The sequence below is a fragment of the Entelurus aequoreus genome, linkage group LG05, assembly GCF_033978785.1.
Source record: "Entelurus aequoreus isolate RoL-2023_Sb linkage group LG05, RoL_Eaeq_v1.1, whole genome shotgun sequence".
Classification (NCBI taxonomy): Eukaryota; Metazoa; Chordata; class Actinopteri; order Syngnathiformes; family Syngnathidae; genus Entelurus; species Entelurus aequoreus.
The window spans coordinates 29,085,653-29,107,774 of NC_084735.1; the positions used below are offsets into that span (position 1 = coordinate 29,085,653).

Below are 22,122 nucleotides of genomic sequence, written 5' to 3' on the forward strand. Positions count from 1 at the left end.
CACATGCCAATACGGCCGGGTTAACTTATAAAGTGACATTTTAAATTTGCCGCTAAACTTCCGGTTCGAAACGCCTCTGAGGATGACGTATGCACGTGACGTAGACCGGCGAACACGGGTATGCCTTCCACATTGAAGCCAATACGAAAAAGCTCTGTTTTCATTTCATAATTCCACAGTATTCTGGACATCTGTGTTCGTGAATCTGTTGCAATCATGTTCATTGCATTATGGAGAAGGAAGCTGAGCAAGCAAAGAAGAAAGTTGTCGGTGCGAAATGGACGTATTTTTCGAACGTAGTCAGCAACAACAGTACACAGCCGGCGCTTCTTTGTTTACATTCCCGAAAGATGCAGTCAAGATGGAAGAACTCGGATAACAGAGGCTCTAACCAGGAGGACTTTTGACTTCGATACACAGAGAACTGGGACAACACAGACTCTTACCAGGATTACTTTGATTTGGATGACAAAGACGCAGACGTGCTACTGTGAGTATGCAGCTTTGGCTTCTAAACATTTGATCGCTTGACCGTATGTGCGCAACTTTTTTTTGCGTATGTACGTAACTTTTTTAAAATATATAAGCTTTATGAACCTTGGGTTAGGTGAACGGTCTTTTGGGCTGAGTGATTGTGTGTGTTGATCAGGTGTTTGAATTGTATTGGCGTGTTCTATGGAGCTAGGAGCTAGCAGAGGAGCTAGGAGCTAGCGTAACAAACACGCAGGTGTTTTTATGCAGGATTAATTTGTGGCATATTAAATATAAGCCTGGTTGTGTTGTGGCTAATAGAGTATATATATGTCTTGTGTTTATTTACTGTTGTAGTCATTCCCAGCTGAATATCAGGTACCGTGAGTATGCAGCCTTGGCTGCTAAACATTTGATAGCTTGACCGTATGTGCGCGTCACGTACGTAACTTTTTAAAAATATATAAGCTTTATGAACCTTGGGTTAGGTGAACGGTCTTTTGGGCTGAGTGATTGTGTGTGTTGATCAGGTGTTTGAATTGTATTGGCGTGTTCTATGGAGCTAGGAGCTAGCAGAGGAGCTGGGAGCTAGCGTAACAAACACGCAGGTGTTTTTATGCAGGATTAATTTGTGGCATATTAAATATAAGCCTGGTTGTGTTGTGGCTAATAGAGTATATATATGTCTTGTGTTTATTTACTGTTGTAGTCATTCCCAGCTGAATATCAGGTCACCCCCGGCTCTCACAGCATCTTCCCTATCTTTGCCTACAGTCAAATAGAGCTGATACCATGTAAACAAGATGGCGGCGCCCTGAGATTAGCAGCCTCTCGGCTGCTCTATTTGTTAGTAAAACTACCCTTTTAACCACTCTTTAAACTGAAAAAACAGGATGGAGAAGAACATTAGAGAAATAAACAAAACGCTGGAGAGTTTGGCGAGAGAAGTCCGCGAAATATCGACCAAACAAAACCAACTCGTGGACCTCTTAACCGAGGTGCAGGGGCTCAGGAAAAAGATTGAAGAGAGCTCCCTAACGATAAAAACACTACAAACAAAGGTGGACAGTCTGGAGAAGTTCGAAAAGATAGTCCATGAACAGGAGAAAAGAGTCCAGGACCTGGAGCTTTTTACAAGGAAGGAAGATGTGATAATCAGCGGAATTGATGTGAAACCGAGGTCTTATGCTGCAGCTGCCGCGGCGGGGAACAATGGGGAACCCAGCGAGGAAGAACAGCTATCGCTGGAATCCCAGGTTGCTAACTTCCTGAACAGCATGAACATTAATTTCGACAAGAACAACATCTCAGCTTGTCACCTTCTTCCGAGAAAGGACCGAACGCTCAAACCCGCCATCATCATGAGGTTCGTGAATCGCAAACATAAAACGAACCTGCTAAGGCAGGGAAAGTTGCTCAAAGGAACCAACGTGTACATCAATGAACATCTCACATCAAAGAACGCCGAAATAGCCAAAGAGGCACGCATACTGCGAAAGGACGACAAGATCAAAGCTACGTGGACCAGAGATTGTAAGGTGCTCATTAAGTTGAATGGTGAAGCAGAGAAGGTGATCATGATACGCGAGTTAAAAGACCTCGACCCTTATAAATGACTATGTCTCCGTCTGTCTGGTTTGCCTGGGCTCAGTGGTGTGACCGTGAGCAGAAGAGGGGATTAGCACTGCTACTTTCAATCTCTCCCTTTTTACCATCTCCCAATATTTTGGTGTTTCTAGCATGGATCCTCTCTGAACAAGACGGTAGGCTAACTTTATTTTTTACAAAGCCCCATGGACACGAGCTGCACGAATGCTTTCACACTGGTTCCTCTGTGTCAATAACTTTTTTGAACGTTTTTTTAGTAGGCCTATGCGTTTTTTGCCAAGCTGAGTCACAGATTTTTGTGAACTGTTTTTGGGACACATTTCTCTCCACACCTCACTGGTGCGTGATCTGTCGGCCGTTTAACATACTGAGTCATGCAGGTCCGATGCTCTTTTCTGGACTGGAACATATTTTGTACTGGACGCTGGAACTGTTTTGGACTTGTTATTTTTACTCATTTATGCTGCTATTTTTGCGTTTGTGTGTCTGGAGTGAGTGTGTATATACCGGTATGAATGTGGCTGTGCTGTGTGAGTATGCGTGTGTAATGTGCACCGTGGAGTTATGCTCCTCGTATGGAAATATGAACACTAACGTCAATCTACACAGGAGATGTCATTCGGTGGTCGTGAGGGTGTGGAAGAATCCGATAGGGTATACCGTGGACGGTGCGGGATTGGGGACTTATGGGCATGGACATGGACACTGGATCCAAGTAATCAGGCTAAGGGGGGACCGCAGCCTGGGAAGGTATGAGTGGCACAACTACAGTACATCCATGTTAACCACCATGATGCCATCCTACAACCACAAATACTATGCCTATACTATATCAATCATTATATTTATATACTATACTATGACGTCATGCTATTTCTATATGACAACTATGATCATGTTTAGCTTTGGGAATATAACATCAGCATATTTATTATGTCATGAGTTTAGCATTGGGAATATAACATCAGCATATTTATTATGTCATGAGTTTAGCATTGAGAATATAACATCAGCATATTTATTATGTCATGAGTTTAGCATTGGGAATATAACATCAGCATATGTATTATGTCATGAGTTTAGCATTGGGAATATAACATCAGCATATTTATTATGTCATGAGTTTAGCATTGGGAATATAACATCAGCATATTTATTATGTCATGAGTTTAGCATTGGGAATATAACATCAGCATATTTATTATGTCATGAGTTTAGCATTGGGAATATAACATCAGCCTATTCAGTATGTCATGAGTTTAGCATTGGGAATATAACATCAGCATATTTATTATGTCATGAGTTTAGCATTGGGAATATAACATCAGCATATTTATTATGTCATGAGTTTAGCATTGGGAATACAACATCAGCATATTTATTATGTCATGAGTATATTTATTATATTATGAGCATATCAATTATTCTATTACTGTGCACTGGCAATATAACATCAACCCATAATGGCTGAGACAACTGAAAATCATCCGTCAGGATCTGAATATATAGATTACAAATTGCATGACTTTGAATGTCAAGTTGACCCAGATAAACATCTGTTCAACTCAATTAATTCCTTGTGTGATTACTATACAGAGGAACAGCTTAATGATAGTGTTAGTCTAGACAATAACTTTTCTCTAATACACTTCAACTGTAGAAGCGCATATGCAAATTTTAATAAAATCAAAGAGTATCTGAGTAACTTGAAAAGTAAATTCAAAATAATAGCTCTGACAGAAACATGGATAGATGAGGAGAGAGGTATCGACTTCTCCATCGATAATTATGAGCTGCATCACAGTAATAGAATAAATAAAAGGGGAGGGGGCGTGGCCCTGCTTGTCCACCGTGACTTGAAATGCAAAGCAGTAGAACGTATGACGATGGTTATTGATGATTTGCTTGAATGTATAACTGTGGAGATTGAGATGGAAAGGAAGAGAAATGTCATCGTTACGTGTGTATATAGGGCACCGAGGTCCAGAGTAGATGAATTTAATGATAAACTTGAAGAAATACTGTACCATCTAAATGAAAAGAAAACATATGTCATGTGTGGGGATCTAAATATTGATTTGCTGAGCGCTCCTAGAAATACATCAACAAGCGAATATCTAGAGATACTGTATAGTAAAGGATTATATCCGTTGATCACCAAACCAAGTCGAATAACAACAACGTGCGCCACACTGATTGATCATATCTTTATAAATGTTGTAGAAAAAAACAAAATCAAGAGTGGATTGGTAGTTAATGATATCAGCGACCATCTACCTGTATTTTTTACTTATGAGTGCCAAATCAATGAGGGGGACTGTCAAGTCAACAGGGAGAGAGAAGAAACAGCCCACAAATATGTAAGGAAAAGATTAAGAACCGAAGCGACAATTGACATGTTTAGAAGCGACCTTCTTGAAAGGGATTGGATGGAGGTATATGTAGGAGAGGTAAATGATGCATATGAAGCTTTTTTAAATATATATTTATCACTGTATGAAAAACATTGCCCAAATATGCTATATAAACAAAAGGACAATTACAGTGAAACTCCTTGGATCACAAGGGGACTACAGAATGCATGTAAAAAGAAAAATAGACTTTACAAGGTATTTTTAAAATCTAGGACAAATGCAGCAGAAATTAAATATAAGGTTTATAAAAACAGGTTGACAACAATAATGAGACAAGCCAAAAAAGACTATTATAGTAACTTGTTAGAAAAAAATAAAGCCAATATCAAAGGAACATGGAACATATTGAAAAAGGTGATGGGAAGCACACCGGGACCTATCAGCCCGCCAAACCACTTTGTAAAAGAAGAAAAGATAATAAAAAATATGGACGAAGTGGCAAATGAGTTTAACTCATTTTTTGTAAACGTAGGTCCAAAACTAGCAGAAAATATAGAAAAACATGATGATGGGTCATTTCAGAATGGGTTGGGAGGTGGAGGCAGAGTACTTAAGTCAATGTTTTTGGGAGAAGTCAGTGAAAATGAAATTATAACAATTGTAAATAAATTAAAGAACAAAACATCAACAGACGATGATGGGTTAGATATGATAATTGTAAAAAAGACAATTGACTGCATCATTGAGCCTCTCTGCTATATCTTCAATCTCTCTTTCAATACAGGGACCTTCCCAGATAGAATGAAGGTAGCAAAGGTTATTCCACTCTTTAAAGATGGGGATAAGCACATGTTTACTAATTACAGACCGGTATCACTTCTGTCCCAATTCTCTAAGGTGCTTGAAAAAATATTCGTACAAAAATTAGACCATTTTATTGAAAAAAACAAGTTGTTGAGCGAGAGCCAGTATGGATTTCGTTCAAACAGATCTACTGCCTCTGCTGTGATGAACATAATTGAGGACATAACAACAGCCACCGATAGTAAGAAATACACAGTAGGGGTGTTTATAGACCTTAAGAAAGCGTTTGACACAATCGATCACTCTATCCTTTTATCCAAATTACATTCATACGGTGTGAGAGGAATAGTTTTAGATTGGTTAAATAGCTACTTGAATAACAGACAACAATATGTACAATATGCTGCTAATACATCTGAAAATATGAGTATTAAGTGTGGAATTCCACAAGGGTCTGTTCTTGGACCGAAACTATTTATTTTATACATAAATGATATCTGTGATGTGTCAAAATTACTCAATTTTGTATTATTTGCTGACGATACCAACTTTTACAGCTCTGGACATGACTTAAATGAATTACTAAAGAGTATGGAACAGGAAATGGTCAAACTCAAAAAATGGTTTGACGTTAACAAATTATCATTGAATTTGAAAAAAACTAAGTTCATGATTTTTAGTAAGAGAAAAAAGCCTGAAAATATTGTACTGTCAATAGCTGGAACAAGCATTGAAAAAGTCTCTGAGATTAGATTTTTGGGAGTGATTTTAGATGATAATATTAGTTGGAAATCGCATATCTCACATGTTAGAAAAAAGATGGCTAAAAGTATATTTATATTAAATAAGGTAAAAGATGTATTAGATTATAAAGCAATGCGTACACTGTATTGTGCACTTGTACTGCCTTATATCAATTATTGTGTGGAAATATGGGGTAGTACATATAAGAGTAACACAAAGCCACTGTACCTCCTTCAGAAGAGAGCGATCAGAATCATACACAAAACAGGTTATAGAGAGCACACAAATGGATTATTTATTAGCTCAGGACTTTACAAATTTTATGAACTAGTTGAGCAGCAGACATTATTGGTTATGTTCAGGGCTAGTAGTCAAGAGCTACCAACAAATCTACAAAAAAATTTCACTTTAATAGAAAAAGAAGGAAGAAGGAAAGGGCACTTTAAGCATCAGCTTGCACGAACAACATCAAAACAAATGTGTACATCAGTGGTGGGAGTAAAACTCTGGAACTCTCTCCATAATGAAATAAAGCAATGTAAAAACACATTTCAATTAAAAAAAGTCTTTAAAAACAGAACTATGATGTTATATGAGCACTGACAAAAGGGACGCAAAGGGAAAAATAAGGGGAAAAAAATAAAAATAAAAAATAAAAATAATAATAAACACACAAAAAAAAACAACGCTTACATTATCCTACATGACTGTAGGTATTGTATAGTCTAGCTTTCCTTTCATTTTTTTTTTTTTCTTTATCGACATGCACTATGGATCCTTGGTTGAATGATCACATTGTTCTTAGCTTTGTTTGGTTTGAATGATACCTTGTTATGATAGCCTTGTTCTATTCAGTTTTGTTTGGTTTGAATGATTACCTTATTCTTTTTCAGTTTGTTTGGTTTGGATGATTGCCTTGTTCTTTTTCAGTTTGTTTGGTTTGAGTGATTGCCTTATTTTTTCAGTTTTTGTTTTGTTTATTTATTTTTTGTTCAACTTATCTTGCTTGTTTATTCTTTTCATTGATTGTTTGTTCTATTAATTTCTATGAGTGTGTGCACTGGGTAGGGGTACAAACTTGTAGTTTTTAGGCAACAATAACTTTTCTTGTCAACTGGGTCATACATGTCCTGTAGCCTTTTTTACTACTCTAGAGTCTACGCCCCTGGTGGGTGGGTGCGTGTGGGTGTGGGTGCCTGTGTGTGCATATGTGATATATTGTTTTGTATTGATTTGTTGCATTGGATGTTCTAATGCACTACCGGCAAAGAAATACCAAGAAAATGTTTCTTTTGTGCGAAGGGGCAGGAAATATAAGATTTTCTTCATCCTGTTCCTTTTCGACATGGCTGTGTATTGAATGCAGTAAGGTATGTGAGATTGTTGAAATGTTGTTGAAATGTACACATCCAAGTACGAAATAAATAAATAATTGAAATTGAAATTGAAAAAATTGAATAGCTTCAACTCCCCACTAGTCCTTCACTTGCACTTTACTCATCCACAAATCCTTCATCCTCGCTCAAATTAATGGGGAAATTGTCGCTTTCTCGGTCCGAATCTCTCTCACTTCATGCGGCCATCATTGTAAACAATAGGGAACTTTGCGTATATGTTCAACTGACTACGTCACGCTACTTCCGGTAGGGGCAAGCCTTTTTTTTATCAGATACCAAAAGTTGCAATCTTTATCGTCGTTGTTCTATACTAAATCCTTTCAGCAAAAATATGGCAATATCGCGAAATGATCAAGTATGACACATAGAATAGATCTGCTATCCCCGTTTAAATAAAAACAATTCATTTCAGTAGGCCTTTAAAGAAGAGCCCAGTATTTGGACATAAATACAACTTTATTGTCAGAATATTCAAACAAGCTAAATTAGATTTTTTTAAATTGAAGATATAAGGGACAATGTGTGTTTTTGTGGGTAAAAAACACAAATGATGGACACATTCGATAAAGACGTGAAAAAAACGCTCAGATTTTGCCCAATATGCCAGTGTTAGCAAAACGGCTATTTTTCATTAATAAAACCCCACATCAACCTAAAAATATAGCATCAATAAAAGTACAATTAAGATAAAAATGTAACAGACATTACAATTGTATTTGATGAATACAATTACTATATCAATAAGGTTAATACATTCCTAAATGTCCATCATGACATTATTATCTCCAGCAGGTGGCAGTAATGCAACGTTAACAGCGCAAAAACGCCTTCATTACATCCAAGAAGAAGATCATGTAAACGTCTGGTTTTGGGGTGAAAGCCTGCCTTCCTTCCCACAGCAGCACACGCACACACCATTGCGCTCTCTGTAACGACATTATGGAGGCTTTAGTCCACCTCAGCCCGCCGAAGGAGATATTTTGTGCCGCTTTGCTGCTCGTCTTGACGCTCACGTCTGCCGAAGAAGGCGCCCAGCAGCCGAAGAACTCTCAGTGTCACAATTACGCGGGAGGACACGTCTATCCTGGGGAGGCTTTCCGTGTTCCTGTGTCGGATCATTCCCTGCACCTCAGCAAGGCCAAAAGTGAGTCTTTTTACTCTTAACCATGCACGTTAACTGTCTGTGCGCTGGTGCGTCCAAACCACAGGACGATAGAAACGTATACAATGTTCTATTTACTTTTATGTATTGCTTGGTTGCTATTGCCATAATGAATAAATTGCACATGCATAAAAGTAGCATGTGTCTTTGTAGGACACGTCATTATTTGATTTGCTTATGTCAAAGTTGTACCTCCCCCTCTACTCCATGGAGTAGCAGACACTAAAGGGGCGGGGCTAAACCGGAACATCAGGAAGCAGCACTCTTCTATGAATGTCCAGGTCCTTGTCATCTTAGGGCAACTGAACTGTTTGGTTTGTCTTAGAAGATGTTTTGCCACTCATCCGAGTAGGCTTCATCAGTTCAGATCTAGTCCAGCAGCTGGTGCCAAAACCCCAAATATTTATACTCCAAAAACCAGGGGGGTGTGTCTGGGCAAGAATGGTTTCGCCCTATCGTAGTGAGAAAAACAAACTTTTTTGATGCCAACGAGCTCTGTGTTGTGCTGGCCGTTATCAGAACCCTACAACACAGAGCTGATTATGTTCATACCAGTCCACAGGCCAAAGAGAAAGAGCATAGACATTTGGGAGAAGCCCTCAAAACCCGTGGTTGCCCCAGCTGGTCGTTTGCGAAAAGTGCATCTAGTTCCAGGAATAACAAGAACAGAGTGCATGATGAGGAAAAAGGTAACGGACGCAAAACTATTTTCATTCAATATGTATCAGGTCTATCTGAGAAACTCAGAAGAATTTTAACCAACACAAAATCCCAGTACACTTCAAAACCAGGCAACACCCTGAGACAGAGACTAGTGCATCCTAAAGACCGAACACCCAACACCCACAAAAACAATGGATTGTATTTATGAATGCACCGATTCATATATTGGGGAAACAAAACAACCACTAAGCCGACACATGGCACAGCATAGACGGGCAAACTCTTCAGGCCAAGACTCTGCTGTGTACCTGCACCTCAGGGAGAAACCGCATTCCTTTGAGAACAAAAATGTACAGATTCTGGACAGGGAGGACTGATGGTACGAAAGAGGAGTGAGGGAAGCAATCTATGTCAAAGTTGAAAGACCATCCCTAAACAGAGGTGGTGGTCTGTGACACCACCTGTCTCCCACATACAAAACTGTCCTTTCAACCATTCCTAAAAGACTATGCAATTTAGCCTCCAACGAATAACAGGAGTTAGAAACATTGTGGTCACAGAAGGTGACCAGAATGCTAATTGTGCCATTTGTTTACAACTGAATGGAATGCTTACGTTGGGGATTCCGACTATTTTGGACTGGTAGTCGTCGATTCACAGTGATCGTTGTGCCACACAATACCTCAGTGCTGTCTAGGGGAAATTACACTTCAACGACTGTCGTTGGCTTTGACAGTTAGGATTGTTCGTGCGTTTGTTTTTCTCACTACGATAGGGCAAAACCATCCTTGCCCAGGCACACCCTCCTGGTTTTTGGAGTATGAATGTTTAAAAATATAAATATCTAGCCGCTGGACTAGAGCTGACCAATCTAAGTCTATGAGCACGAACTGATAGCTTACTTGGAGCAGCTGCGAAACATCTTGTAAGACAAGACAAACCAAACAGTCCAGTTCTTCTGGGATCTTGTGTATTAAAAAAAATACTGACAACTACACTGATTATGCTTTCATCTTATTTGTGTATTGTAAGCCATCTATCCATCCATCCATTTTCTACCGCTTGTCCCTTTCGGGGTCGTGTGGGGGCCTGCACTCGGGCGAAAGACCCAGCCCCAAAAGGAAAAAACATCCAAAAGTGGAATGCATTGTGATTCTATGGTGGGCCGCGGAAAAAAAATAATTTAGATTTTTCTCTCCAAAATTGCGTTTCGATTTGCGATTTTGACTTTTTATACATAAAAATGCAATAAACTGTGAAGGAAGACATGTTGCTTTTAGAGTGTCAACATATTCTTCTCTCAAGGTGCCTCACATTAGAACAATATGCACCGATTTACTTAAAACAATATTAGGCATTATATACGCAAACAGACTCAGAGTTTTAACATGCTCTTTAACTAAAGATCAAACCAATAACTATACAGTGATTATAATGTAATGTAATAATAATATATAATAATAATGTAACTAGTCATTTAAAAGTATATAAACCCGTATATCTTGTTATTGTAGAATTGTTTATCATTGTACTGTAAGTAGAAGATAAATACCTTGGTTACCTTAAATAAATAAAAAATCTAATACATTAAATTAACTAATTTCTGTGAGCAAGCAATTCACTTAAATATTGAACATCTTCAAGATACATTTTTCCCCAGTTGAAAAGCGAGGTCAGGCGTTGTCTTTTTTTGTTGCCATCACGTGATCACAGCACTCTCGCTCGTTCATCCGTGTTGATTGGCTCATATAAATGGGTTATACTTGTATAGCGCTTTTTCTACCTTCAAGGTACTCAAAGCGCTTTGACAGTATTTCCACATTCACCCATTCACACACACATTTACACACTGATGGCGGGAGCTGCCATGCAAGGCGCTAACCAGCAGCCATCAGGAGCAAGGGTGAAGTGTCTTGCCCAAGGACACAACGGACGTGACTAGGATGGTAGAAGGTGGGGATTGAACCCCAGTAACCAGCAACCCTCCGATTGCTGGCCCAGCCACTCTACCAACTTCGCCACGCCACCCCCATATTGCCCATCCAATTTGAAGCTGATATATTACCACAATGGGACATTTAGCTTTGTAATCATATTGTTTTCCTCCTAATTTCTGTTACTTAGCGGAACCTCTCACTGGCGAGTAAGGAGGCTCTTCGTCTGTGCTTCCCGTGTGTGTAAAGCTGGTGCCACGCTCTCCACCCGCCAAGACAAAGTTAGAGATGACTGAAAAGAGGGCTCACTGTGGTCATTTAATTCCACTGTTAAATAAACGCGCTCAGGTGCTGAGAACAATGCACACGGTGAGACATTTTTCTCTCTGTTTGAAGCGAGAGCCGAACAAACACGAGACTTGGCGAACATGTCTGTCACTCAAATGCCGGTGACAGCAGAAAAAATAAAATACATTTAAACAAAACTCAGCCTCTTGCGGATATTTATCGCACTGATTAAAACCTTGATGTTGATTCAATGTCGATTAATCAGGCAGGCATAGTTGGGATCCCTTTTGACCATTCTCGGGCTATGTTTTCCAGGCAGAGGACTTCCAAACTGATAACCACAACTGTATATCTTGTATACCGTATTTCCTTGAATAGCCGCAGGGGCGCTAATTAATTTAAAACCTCTTCTCACTCCTGCGGTTACCAAAACCATGCGGAATGAGCAAGCATGCTCTAATTATTTTAAAACCTCTTCTCACTCCGGCGCATACCTTATCATTAAAAACACATTTAATAAAAAAAACGTTATTATGATCTTACCTTTACTTGTAGATGGGTCCATGTGCAGCTGTTTCTGATCAAAGGCAGTCTTTCTCATCTTTCTTCAATTTTAAAAGTCTCTGGAGATATTCCTTTAATTATTACCTCCTGCTTTGATTGAAAGTCCAGTTTAGAAAACGGTTTTATTTTAGATATGTAATCCTCTATGTTAAAAGTGCAAGCAAACAATTGCTGCATGCTTGCTGCTTGTTGTCTTCTTCTGCAGTACCTGTCTCCTGCAGTACTGGTAGTCGCAAGAAGGATCACTAGCGCCCTCTACCACCTGGAGGCGGGAGTCATTTAATGACTCATATTTGACCCGGCGGAAGTGCCAAGCATGCGCTAATTATTTTGCGAAACGAGTTTGACCCGGCTGTAATTCTAGGCAGGCGAATACTATATTCCCGGCGCCAATTCAAGGAAATACGGTAAATGTGTGTTTCGAATTCAATTGGTCTTTTAAAGGTACCACCATGCAATTTTTTCAGGAAATGGACAATATGGCCTAAAATGTATATCGTGACATACCGTAATTTCTGGACTATAAGCCGCACCTGACTATAAGCCGCACCAGCTAAATTTAGAGGAAAATACAGATTGTTCCATATATAAGCCGCACCCGACTATAAGCCGCAGGGTTTTGATGTGTAATTACCGTAGTATATAGGGGTTCCTGCTACCACGGAGGGGATTGTCGGGACAGAGATGACTGTTTGGGAACGCGAAGCGTCCCATTTATTAACAATAAATTTTTCAATCATTCAATCAAACTTTCACATCTTTGACATGGCGAACAGCATTTGTGCAGAGTACAAATAATACAACGGTGCAAAGTAATACAAAGTGCTCGCCTGTACGTTATCAAAATAACCAGCCTACCGGTATATGAAAAGTCAGTCTTTTCCCCTCGTTCTGGTCCCTTGTATAAGCCGCAGGGACCAGAACGAGGGGAAAAAGTAGCGGCTTATAGTCCGGAAATTACGGTATATTGTAGCTTTTTTTGATAACTATAAATATCACAATATATTGTTTATCATATAAATGATAATTGAAACATTTAAAGACAAGTTAAAAGGCTCCTAATTTAGCTACTCACGTATGCTGTAACATATTGCATCATTTCCAATTGTTGGCTATCTCATACCTAATCATTTTTGATCACAATTATAATCAGACAAAAACGCAGGATGACAGTGTACCAATATTCAAATAATTTCCTTATTACCTATTATTAGATACAAAATGTATATTAAAGTGCAACGTATTCAACAAAAGCAAATACTATGATTGGCTCCTATTTCCTGAGTTTGTAAACAATAACAAAATAGACAAATTATTTTGTGATAGTAAATATATTGATCTAATCTCTGTAGTATCCACCATACCAATACTATACTTGGTATCATTACTGTTGATTTTTGTATCAATGCGCTCCTTTGTTTACATTAAAGAGCTCTAGCTTAGCGGTTAGTATATCCTCCTACGGTTTGTAGTGTAGCATGTTGTTAAGATATTTCTTGTCCTGTAATCCTCCAGTGACAATGATACTTGTAGGAAAAGTAGTTTATTTGCCGCCATGGAAGCGAGGATTAGTGATTTATAAGCAGCTTCGTGCTGTGATTGGACGTTAGCCGCTAACGAGGATGCTACATTGCGTTGAGGACGCCTTCGTTCGCTTGTCGCTGTCAAATATGTGGGACACAGCTAGACGTGTCATCAACGAGAATTTTCACAATACGATGATAGTATTAAGAGTTGTATCGCCGGCCAAATGTAAATCATTTATATTGTATATTGTCTATATCAGTGTTCCCCAACCTTTTTTCCACCAGGGACCGGTTTAATGTATGCATTATTTTCACGGACCGGCTTTCTACGTGTAGATTAGCCTTTGCCCACGATCTGGCACATTAAAATTGTATATACCCATTGATGTGCATTGTCCCATTACAACTACAATGGAGTTGTAATATACATCTATTTACAGCCTTATTGGTGTGTTTAGTGGGACAGGCGAAAGTTAAGTCTGAGAAAATGTGGTAGTTTATAAATTCATTAATATTTCTGTGCGGCCCGGTAGCAAATGCGTCACGGACCGGTACCGGTCCCCGGACCGGTGGTTGGGGACCACTGGTCTATATCACGCAACTATAGTGGAGGGAAATTATCTCTCTAATGTTTTATTGTCATGTTACAAAAATATAATTTTTTTCCGGTCCAAACACTTAACTATAAACTAGCTGCTAGCTTAGAATGGTCTCTCGGCTAATAACAGGGGAACCTGACAGAGCCTTGTGATTGGCACAGCAGTGTTAGGTGCGGCTCTCCCTCGTTGGAAGGACAGGTGAATAAACCGGGGCCCTGTTGAAAAGAGCGCCTGTGTGTATTGCTGATAGAAAGACGTCTTCTAGCAACAGCTAAGCACACAAGCTAGGCATAAGTAATCAGGGGTTTTAATTGAACAATATTGCAGTCTAAAACACCACATTTGTCAATATAAAAAAAGTATGAAATAATTATAGTTTAATATTACTTACAGATACAAAGTATCCAAGACAGAAGCGTATCAGAAAGTATCCAGAAAAACGTGTCAATTTACCATGTCATGATCCTAACTTAATAAATTATTGTGACCACTAGGTGTCGCCAAAAACACTCCACTTCAATTTAAGACAGCATAAGTCCATTCCAAATGGTTAATAATAAATTGGTTAGTGTTTTTCCATAGCTACCATTGTTCTCTGTTTGACTAATTTTACTTGATCAGGCCTCTTCTAACATTTCATACTACAAAATAAAAGTATGTTAAGTTAAAGTTAAGTACCAATGATTGTCACACACACACTAGGTGTGGCAAGATTATTCTCTGCATTTGACCCATCACCCTTGATCAACAATGATTCCTACTGATATCACATCGGAATATTATCAGTATAGGAACATACTCAGGGCTCTAATATCGGTATCGTTTCAATAGTTAAAAAGTGTCATAACGTGGACTGTGAGGGTTTTGTTTTCCCGAGATGCAAGAATTGGAGCGGACGTGGCATGAAGCTAAAAACATAATTTAATTTTACTATAACAAAAAGAACAAACTAAAGGCGCGCACAAGGCGGAAGTACAAACTTGGCTAAGAAAACAAAACTAGCACTTGGGCAAAAACTATGAACATGAAATAAATAACACTTGCTAACTGTGACATGAATAAACAAACACTTACTTGAAAAGCATGGAACTATGGCATGGAACACGTAATCAATGGAGTAACAGCAGGGATAATGGAGTTAATGTAGCCAGGCCGACCAACAGAAAAAGACAGGCTTTAAATAACAGTGACATGATTGGTGACAGGTTTGTGAGTCCAAACGTGGAACAGGTAAAACTAATGGGTAACCATGGAAACAAGACAAGGGAGTGAAAAAGCTGGAACTATGTGACCAAAAACCAAACAGGACATAACTAAAACAAAACATGATCAAAAGACATGACAAAAAGTTGTATCGGAACACCCTTACTGCACATTTTTGCTTAACACAGACCAAAGTTGTCATGTATTTGTAACAGTATGAGAAATCTAAATATTTTATGCATTCTCCAGTTTCAAAGCCTGCTCCACTCTGGGAAGGAACAGCAGTTATCAATGGTGAATTCAAGGAGCTGAAGCTCTCAGACTACAGAGGAAAATATCTGGTCTTTTTCTTCTATCCTCTCGACTTGTGAGTGAGCTCAGACACAAAAACAACTTCATGGATGTAAGTGACGGAACTTTAAAAAAAACCAAAATATGTTGTCTCAATCTTTTTTCCCAGCACATTTGTCTGCCCTACTGAGATCATTGCCTTCAGCGATCGCATGCACGAGTTTAAGGCCATCAACACGGAGGTGGTCGCCTGCTCGGTGGACTCCCAGTTCACTCACCTGGCCTGGTAACTTGACATGTTGATGTTGAATTTAGTTTGTTGGGAAAATACAGTGGGACCTTGATTTACAAAACCCTTCTATTTGTGAACTTTTGGATCCAGTCACATGTTCAGTTGTTATCAAATAGAAAGTTGATCCACCACATCCTTGTTATGTTTGTTTGGTATACAGTACTATATAGCACTTTATATTGTCTACAAAGTGTACAAAGCTTCACAAAAATATGGGTTTTTGTCGAAGTTGGAACCCATTATTCATGTTTACAATGTTTCTTATGAGGAACTCTGCTTCACTATACAAACGTTTCCACTTACGAACCTTGTTCAAGAACCAAGTTGGTAAATCAAGGTTTCATTGTACATTTTACTTCATGGCAGCAATCAGTAGAGGGCACAATTTAATGAAGTATCACACTCAGGGACTGCTGTAGGCTTTTTGTGGCTACAAACAAAGTTTGTGGCCCCATGTCAGTAGAATGGTGGGTGGCACACTCCATGATTTGAAAGCCCACAAAATGTACATGTTTCACCAATAATATTTTTCATCAAGCCTTCAAACCAGTCATTAGGCCTTTGAGAAGGGGCTAAAGGCTCCCTAAATAACCTTAAACCCCCCTAAATTATTTGATGTTTTGTTTAGGTATTTTTTATTTTTTTTACAAAAAAGTGCAAACAAATTGAATTTAAAGTAGCAAAAATGTGCATTTTAACAATAATATAACTACTAATAATATAACTACGGTAGTCATTATTTAATTAGATATGAATGAGTAAAAATGCTAATGAAAATAACTTTTTCTCAGTGGATAATAATCATCATAATACATAATTATTATGATGATTATTATTACTATCATAATAATATTAGTGCAGCCTTTGTCTTTGAAACATAGTGACGTCTGTTTCGATCTTCAATCAAGGGTACTTGAACGTACTACACTGATGTGCTATAAGATATAAAAGTAAAACGTAAACAAAACTGTCCGTGTTTGTAGAGTGAAGTATTCGACGCAGATTTGATTGTTTGCCGTTGCCAAGAAGGCCATCTTACAAGGGTGTGTAGGTACTCTTACATTTTATTATGACTTGTATCTGAACTTTATTACTGTCTTTTATAACTGGACGGATTTAAATGAAAGAAAGAAATCTTGAAATCTTTACAAAAGCCCTGGCCTTGATCAGGCCTTCCCTAAACAACCGCATATGCCACGGGATGACCCTGATTGCAATATACTACGGTAAATCCTTGAACAAAGTGATGTTCCACATACCAGAGATCAGTGTTTCCCATAAACTGCCAAGATACCTGTGGCGGTGGGGGCGTGGCTATGGGCGTGACTATGGGCGTGGTCACCATGACATCATCGAGTAATTTGCATAATTTACTACAATGATTTGATTTTCTCTAAAAAGGCTAAAAAAAATTTATACTTACTAATTAATAATAACAGTTTTGTTTTAAACGTCCATCCATCTATCCATTTTACAATATAATTACAACACTTTATGTACATATTTATATACAGATTTGAACAATAAGTTATTCACTGAAATATATTTATTAATTGTGGTTCTTACAAAAAATATATCTTATATAAAATAAAAGCTAAAATGTCTCAAAGCTCTGCCCCTTTAATTAGTGCATACTAAATAATTTAACTTTAGCCTACCACTACAACCATATTATTTACCAGCAACATAAAGTGAAACAGAGGCAGAGGTGTCCTGCCACAGTCAGTAACAAATAAACAGAAAACAGTAGTGGTGGTAGATAGACACAGAGCTTCATCAAACATCGGATCCACTGAACAAAGAGCTCCAAAAATCTTGAACTTTAGACTGCCATCAGTTTTACTCCCTACACTTAACCATGTGTTTCCTACTGCCTGCAGACTTTGCACCCTTTGTTATATACACATGTTGTGTTTTTAATATAAATACATTTAATAAAGTCAAATACAAATAAGGCAACAAGAGAAGCATCCTACACTTCTCTTTTGTAAAGTAAATCTGAACAGCCGATATGGGCATCTACATCAACTGTATGATTCGCCTGAGAAGCTGGAGAGGGGAAAAAAAACAAAAAAAAATTTTTTTTGTTTTTTTAAAAAAAATTTATTTGTGGAGGACGTAATTCTTTCGTGGCGGGCCGCCACAAATAAATGAATGTGTGGGAAACCCTGAGAGATAGCTTGTCAGTATTCCTGCATCCTGGTAACTTTCCATCGATTGTTTTGGAAATATTCACTTATTAAAGTTCATGGATTTAACAGTGTTGTTTGAATATGAAAGTCATTACTAAACAGTAAACACAAATACTTAAAATATTAATGAATTTTTTTATTTTATCAAAATAATTGCATGCATAGGATATTAATCAAATTTTTTATATATTTATCTTTTAAATGTATTGCATGTTTTACCTTAATATTTAAATCTATATATACCCTTGCAGCACAGATTATCATATATTTAATCTTCTTATTCACAATTTTGCAGATGTCCATTATATTTCTGTTAAGTCTTGTAAATCCCCAAGGCGTGGCGAAGTTGGTAGAGTGGCTGTGCCAGCAATCGGAGTGTTGCTGGTTACTGGGGTTCAATCCCCACCTTCTACCTTCCTAGTCACGTCCGTTGTGTCCTTGGGCAAGACACTTCACCCTTTGCCTCTGATGGCTGCTGGTTAGCGCCTTGCATGTGTGTGTGAATGGGTAAATGTGGAAATACTGTCAAAGAGCTTTGAGTACCTTGAAGGTAGAAAAGCGCTATACAAATATAACCCATTTATTTATTTATTTATATAGTACAGTGGTATTTCAGCTGTGGGCCTGGTTGACAAGACTCTGCTACATTGCGTGGACATCGGGGGCGGTGCATCTGGATTGGCAGACCGGGGTGGTGGTTCCTCTCTTCAAGAAGGGGAACCAGAGGATGTGTTCCCATACTTGTCAACCCTCCCGATTTTCCCGGTAGACTTCCGAAATTCAGTGCCCCACCCTAAAATCTCCTGGGGCAACCATTCTCCCGAATTTCTCCCGATTTCCACCTGGTTAACAATTTTGGGGGCGTGTCTTAAAAAGCACTGCCTTTAACGTCCTCTACAACCTGTCGTCAAGGTCCGCTTTTCCTCCATACAAACAGCGTGCCGGCCCGGTCACATAATATACGCGGTTTTAACACACACACACACAAGTGAATGCAAGGCATACTTGATCAACAGACATACAGGTCACACTGAGGGTAGCCGTATAAACAACTTTAACACTGTTACAAATATGAGCCACACTGTGAACCCACACCAAACAAAAATGACAAACACATTTCGGGAGAACATGCGCACCATAACACAACATAAACACAACAGAACAAATACCCAGAACACCTTGCAGCACGGACTCTTCCAGGACGCTACAATATACACTCCCCGAAAGTAAAGGGCAAAGTGTGGCGTACGAAAACCAAATTGCAATACCACCAGTATTTTTTTGAATTATTCTGAATGTGCTATCTGGATCAGATAAGGAATTATTTTTGACAACTTTTTTCTATTAAATATGCATGATTATGTCATGCTGCTGGATGTTGTATGTCCATGTATTCCTGCTCAATCTTATTGTTTTGAGTAAACACAGCATTGAAATATTTATTGACATTGATTGTGCTAATATTTTCCTTTATCAGGATCAATACACCCAGGAAACAGGGAGGACTGGGACAAATGAAAATCCCTCTCTTGTCTGACGTCACTCACCAGATTTCCAAAGACTATGGAGTCTACCTGGAGGATCAGGGCCACACGCTGAGGTACAGTAGCTGGAGATGAACAGAGCTGAAGCGGTTTAGATGTTTCTACCTATGTCCTTCCTTCACATGTGTTGATGTGCTTCAGGGGACTCTTCATCATTGATGACAAAGGCACCCTGAGGCAGATCACTATGAACGATCTACCAGTTGGACGCTCCGTGGACGAGACACTGCGGCTGGTTCAAGCGTTTCAGTACACCGACAAACACGGAGAAGGTACCATTAGCTCACCTTTAGTAGCTGTTGGATTACTCATGATTCATGCTGTTGTTTTCTTAATGCTCTAACTGGAATTAAAATAAACTTTTTCAGTGTGCCCAGCAGGATGGAAGCCAGGCAGTGACACAGTGAGTTCATGACTGATCATTTAACTTCCCAATACAGTGGAACCTCAATTTACATATTTAATTGGTTCTTGAACAGAGTTAGTAAATAGAAACGTTTGTATAGTGAAGCAGAGTTTCCCATAACAAACAATTTAAACATGAATAATGGGTTCAAGCACCGACAAAAGTCAATTTTTTAGTAAAAGTTTGTACATTTTGAACACAGTATAAAGCGCTATACAGTACGGTGTTTTAAACAAACATAACAAGAGGGTGATGGATCAACTTTCTATTTAATAATAAAGTCAAAACAACAACAAGCTGAACTGTCCTCCTCGCCTGCAGCTGCCCTGCCAACACGCACACACACTGTCTCTAGCCATGTGATGCACTCTGTTTGAAATCCGAAAACTCCTTACTTTTAACACCCAGGATATTACAATGATTTAAAATTAAAATAAAATCCACTTTAATTTCAGTTAATCTTCTTGATGTGCACTGGAAGGGATGGGGGAGCAGTGTCGACACCGCTGTAGATGCTTCCTGACAGTTTAAAACCACACACCGCTTGTCCAGTGCTGTCTTTTGACTCTTATTGAGATTGCAAAACTAGAATAATGTTGTTAATTGGCTAAAAAACACTTTAAAAGCAGTCAAAGTAGCATAGCAGCTAATAACAGCGCTGCTGTGCTGACTGAATGAGCACCAGTTATCGATCAGCCCACCCACAATGGATATGCTGCCGGGCATAAAATGGGTGGATGAAACGTTCGTACACAGAGAAAAGGTTTATACACCAAAGTAAAGATTCATTCTGTCTGTGGTTCGTAAATGGAAAAGTTTGTACATGGAAAGGTTCCGAAGTTCCATTGTATCTGTAAAACATACACAGTGTTAGTGTAAATGTATGCATTATAATTCATCACATACAGTCATATACTATCTTACACTACTACTACTGCGGAGAACTCTGCTCTAGTTGGTTATACTTCAAGAAACATATTTACGTCTAGAAAAACTATACAATACAAACTATACAATACTTCCTCCTGTTCATGTCTTTATTTATCCATCCATCCATTTTCTACCGCTTGTCCCTTTTTGGGGTCGCGGGGGGTGCTGGAGCCTATCTCAGCTGCATTCGGGCGGTAGGCGGGGTACACCCTGGACAAGTAGTCATTAAATAATCGATTAAGAAATTGGGGGGGGAAAATATTTGCAAAAGTAGCCACTCTTGGATCAAAATCTAAATTTAATTGGTTCTCCTTTGGCTAAAGCCTCGCCCTTTCATATTTTTTGTGGACATTTGTTTTTTAGTTTTTGCATTATCTTTACTAAAAAAAAGAAAAAGAAAAGAGTAATTTTAAACCTTAACTGTTTTATGACATGACTGGCCTTAATTTTTTTCATTCTATCCCGCAGATCATTCCTGACCCTTCAGGCAAGCTGAAGTATTTTGATAAACTGAACTGAAGGTGAAAAAAAAGAAAATTCAAATAAATTGTGTTTTCATAAATACTCCCAACTTGTCAATGTTTTTGTGATATTGAGTTATTCTCATGTGAGAATAACTTCCAAACAACATATTGACTTATAAGTAAATAGTGTTCAAGAAACCCATTTGGATAAATAAATACAAATATATACATTTTGTAAGAAGAATAAAAAGAATGGTATACTATTTAAAAATGTTTTTGTGCATTAATTATTAGTATTAACTTGGTCTGTCAAAAATAACAAGTTAACTCATGCAATTAATCACAAAAAATGATCACATTAAACATTAGGGGTGTGGGGAAAAATCGATTTGAATTTGAATCGCGATTCTCACGTTGTGCGATTCAGAATCGATTCTCATTTTTAAAAAATCGATTTTTTTAATTTTTTATTTATTTAATTTTTAATTTTTTAATTAATCAATCCAACAAAACAATACACAGCAATACCATAACAATGCAATCCAATTCCAAAACCAAACCCGACCCAGCAACACTCAAAACTGCAATTGAGAGGAGACACAAACACGACACAGAACAATCCAAAAGTAGTGAAACAAAAATGAATATGATCAACAACAGTATCAATATTAGTAACAATTTCAACA

At 38.3% G+C, this 22,122-nt stretch overlaps 1 protein-coding gene across 1 annotated transcript; it reads left to right on the plus strand.

Annotated features, from left to right (window-relative positions):
• Positions 1-8,228: 8,228 nt before the first annotated feature.
• On the plus strand, positions 8,229-21,563 carry LOC133650431 (peroxiredoxin-4-like). Its single transcript, XM_062047657.1, has 7 exons — positions 8,229-8,522; positions 15,567-15,684; positions 15,778-15,894; positions 19,570-19,692; positions 19,778-19,908; positions 20,005-20,039; positions 21,441-21,563. The coding sequence occupies exons 1-7, from the start codon at positions 8,318-8,320 to the stop codon at positions 21,489-21,491; spliced, it is 780 nt and encodes a 259-aa protein (XP_061903641.1). The 5' UTR covers positions 8,229-8,317; the 3' UTR covers positions 21,492-21,563.
• Positions 21,564-22,122: the final 559 nt, after the last annotated feature.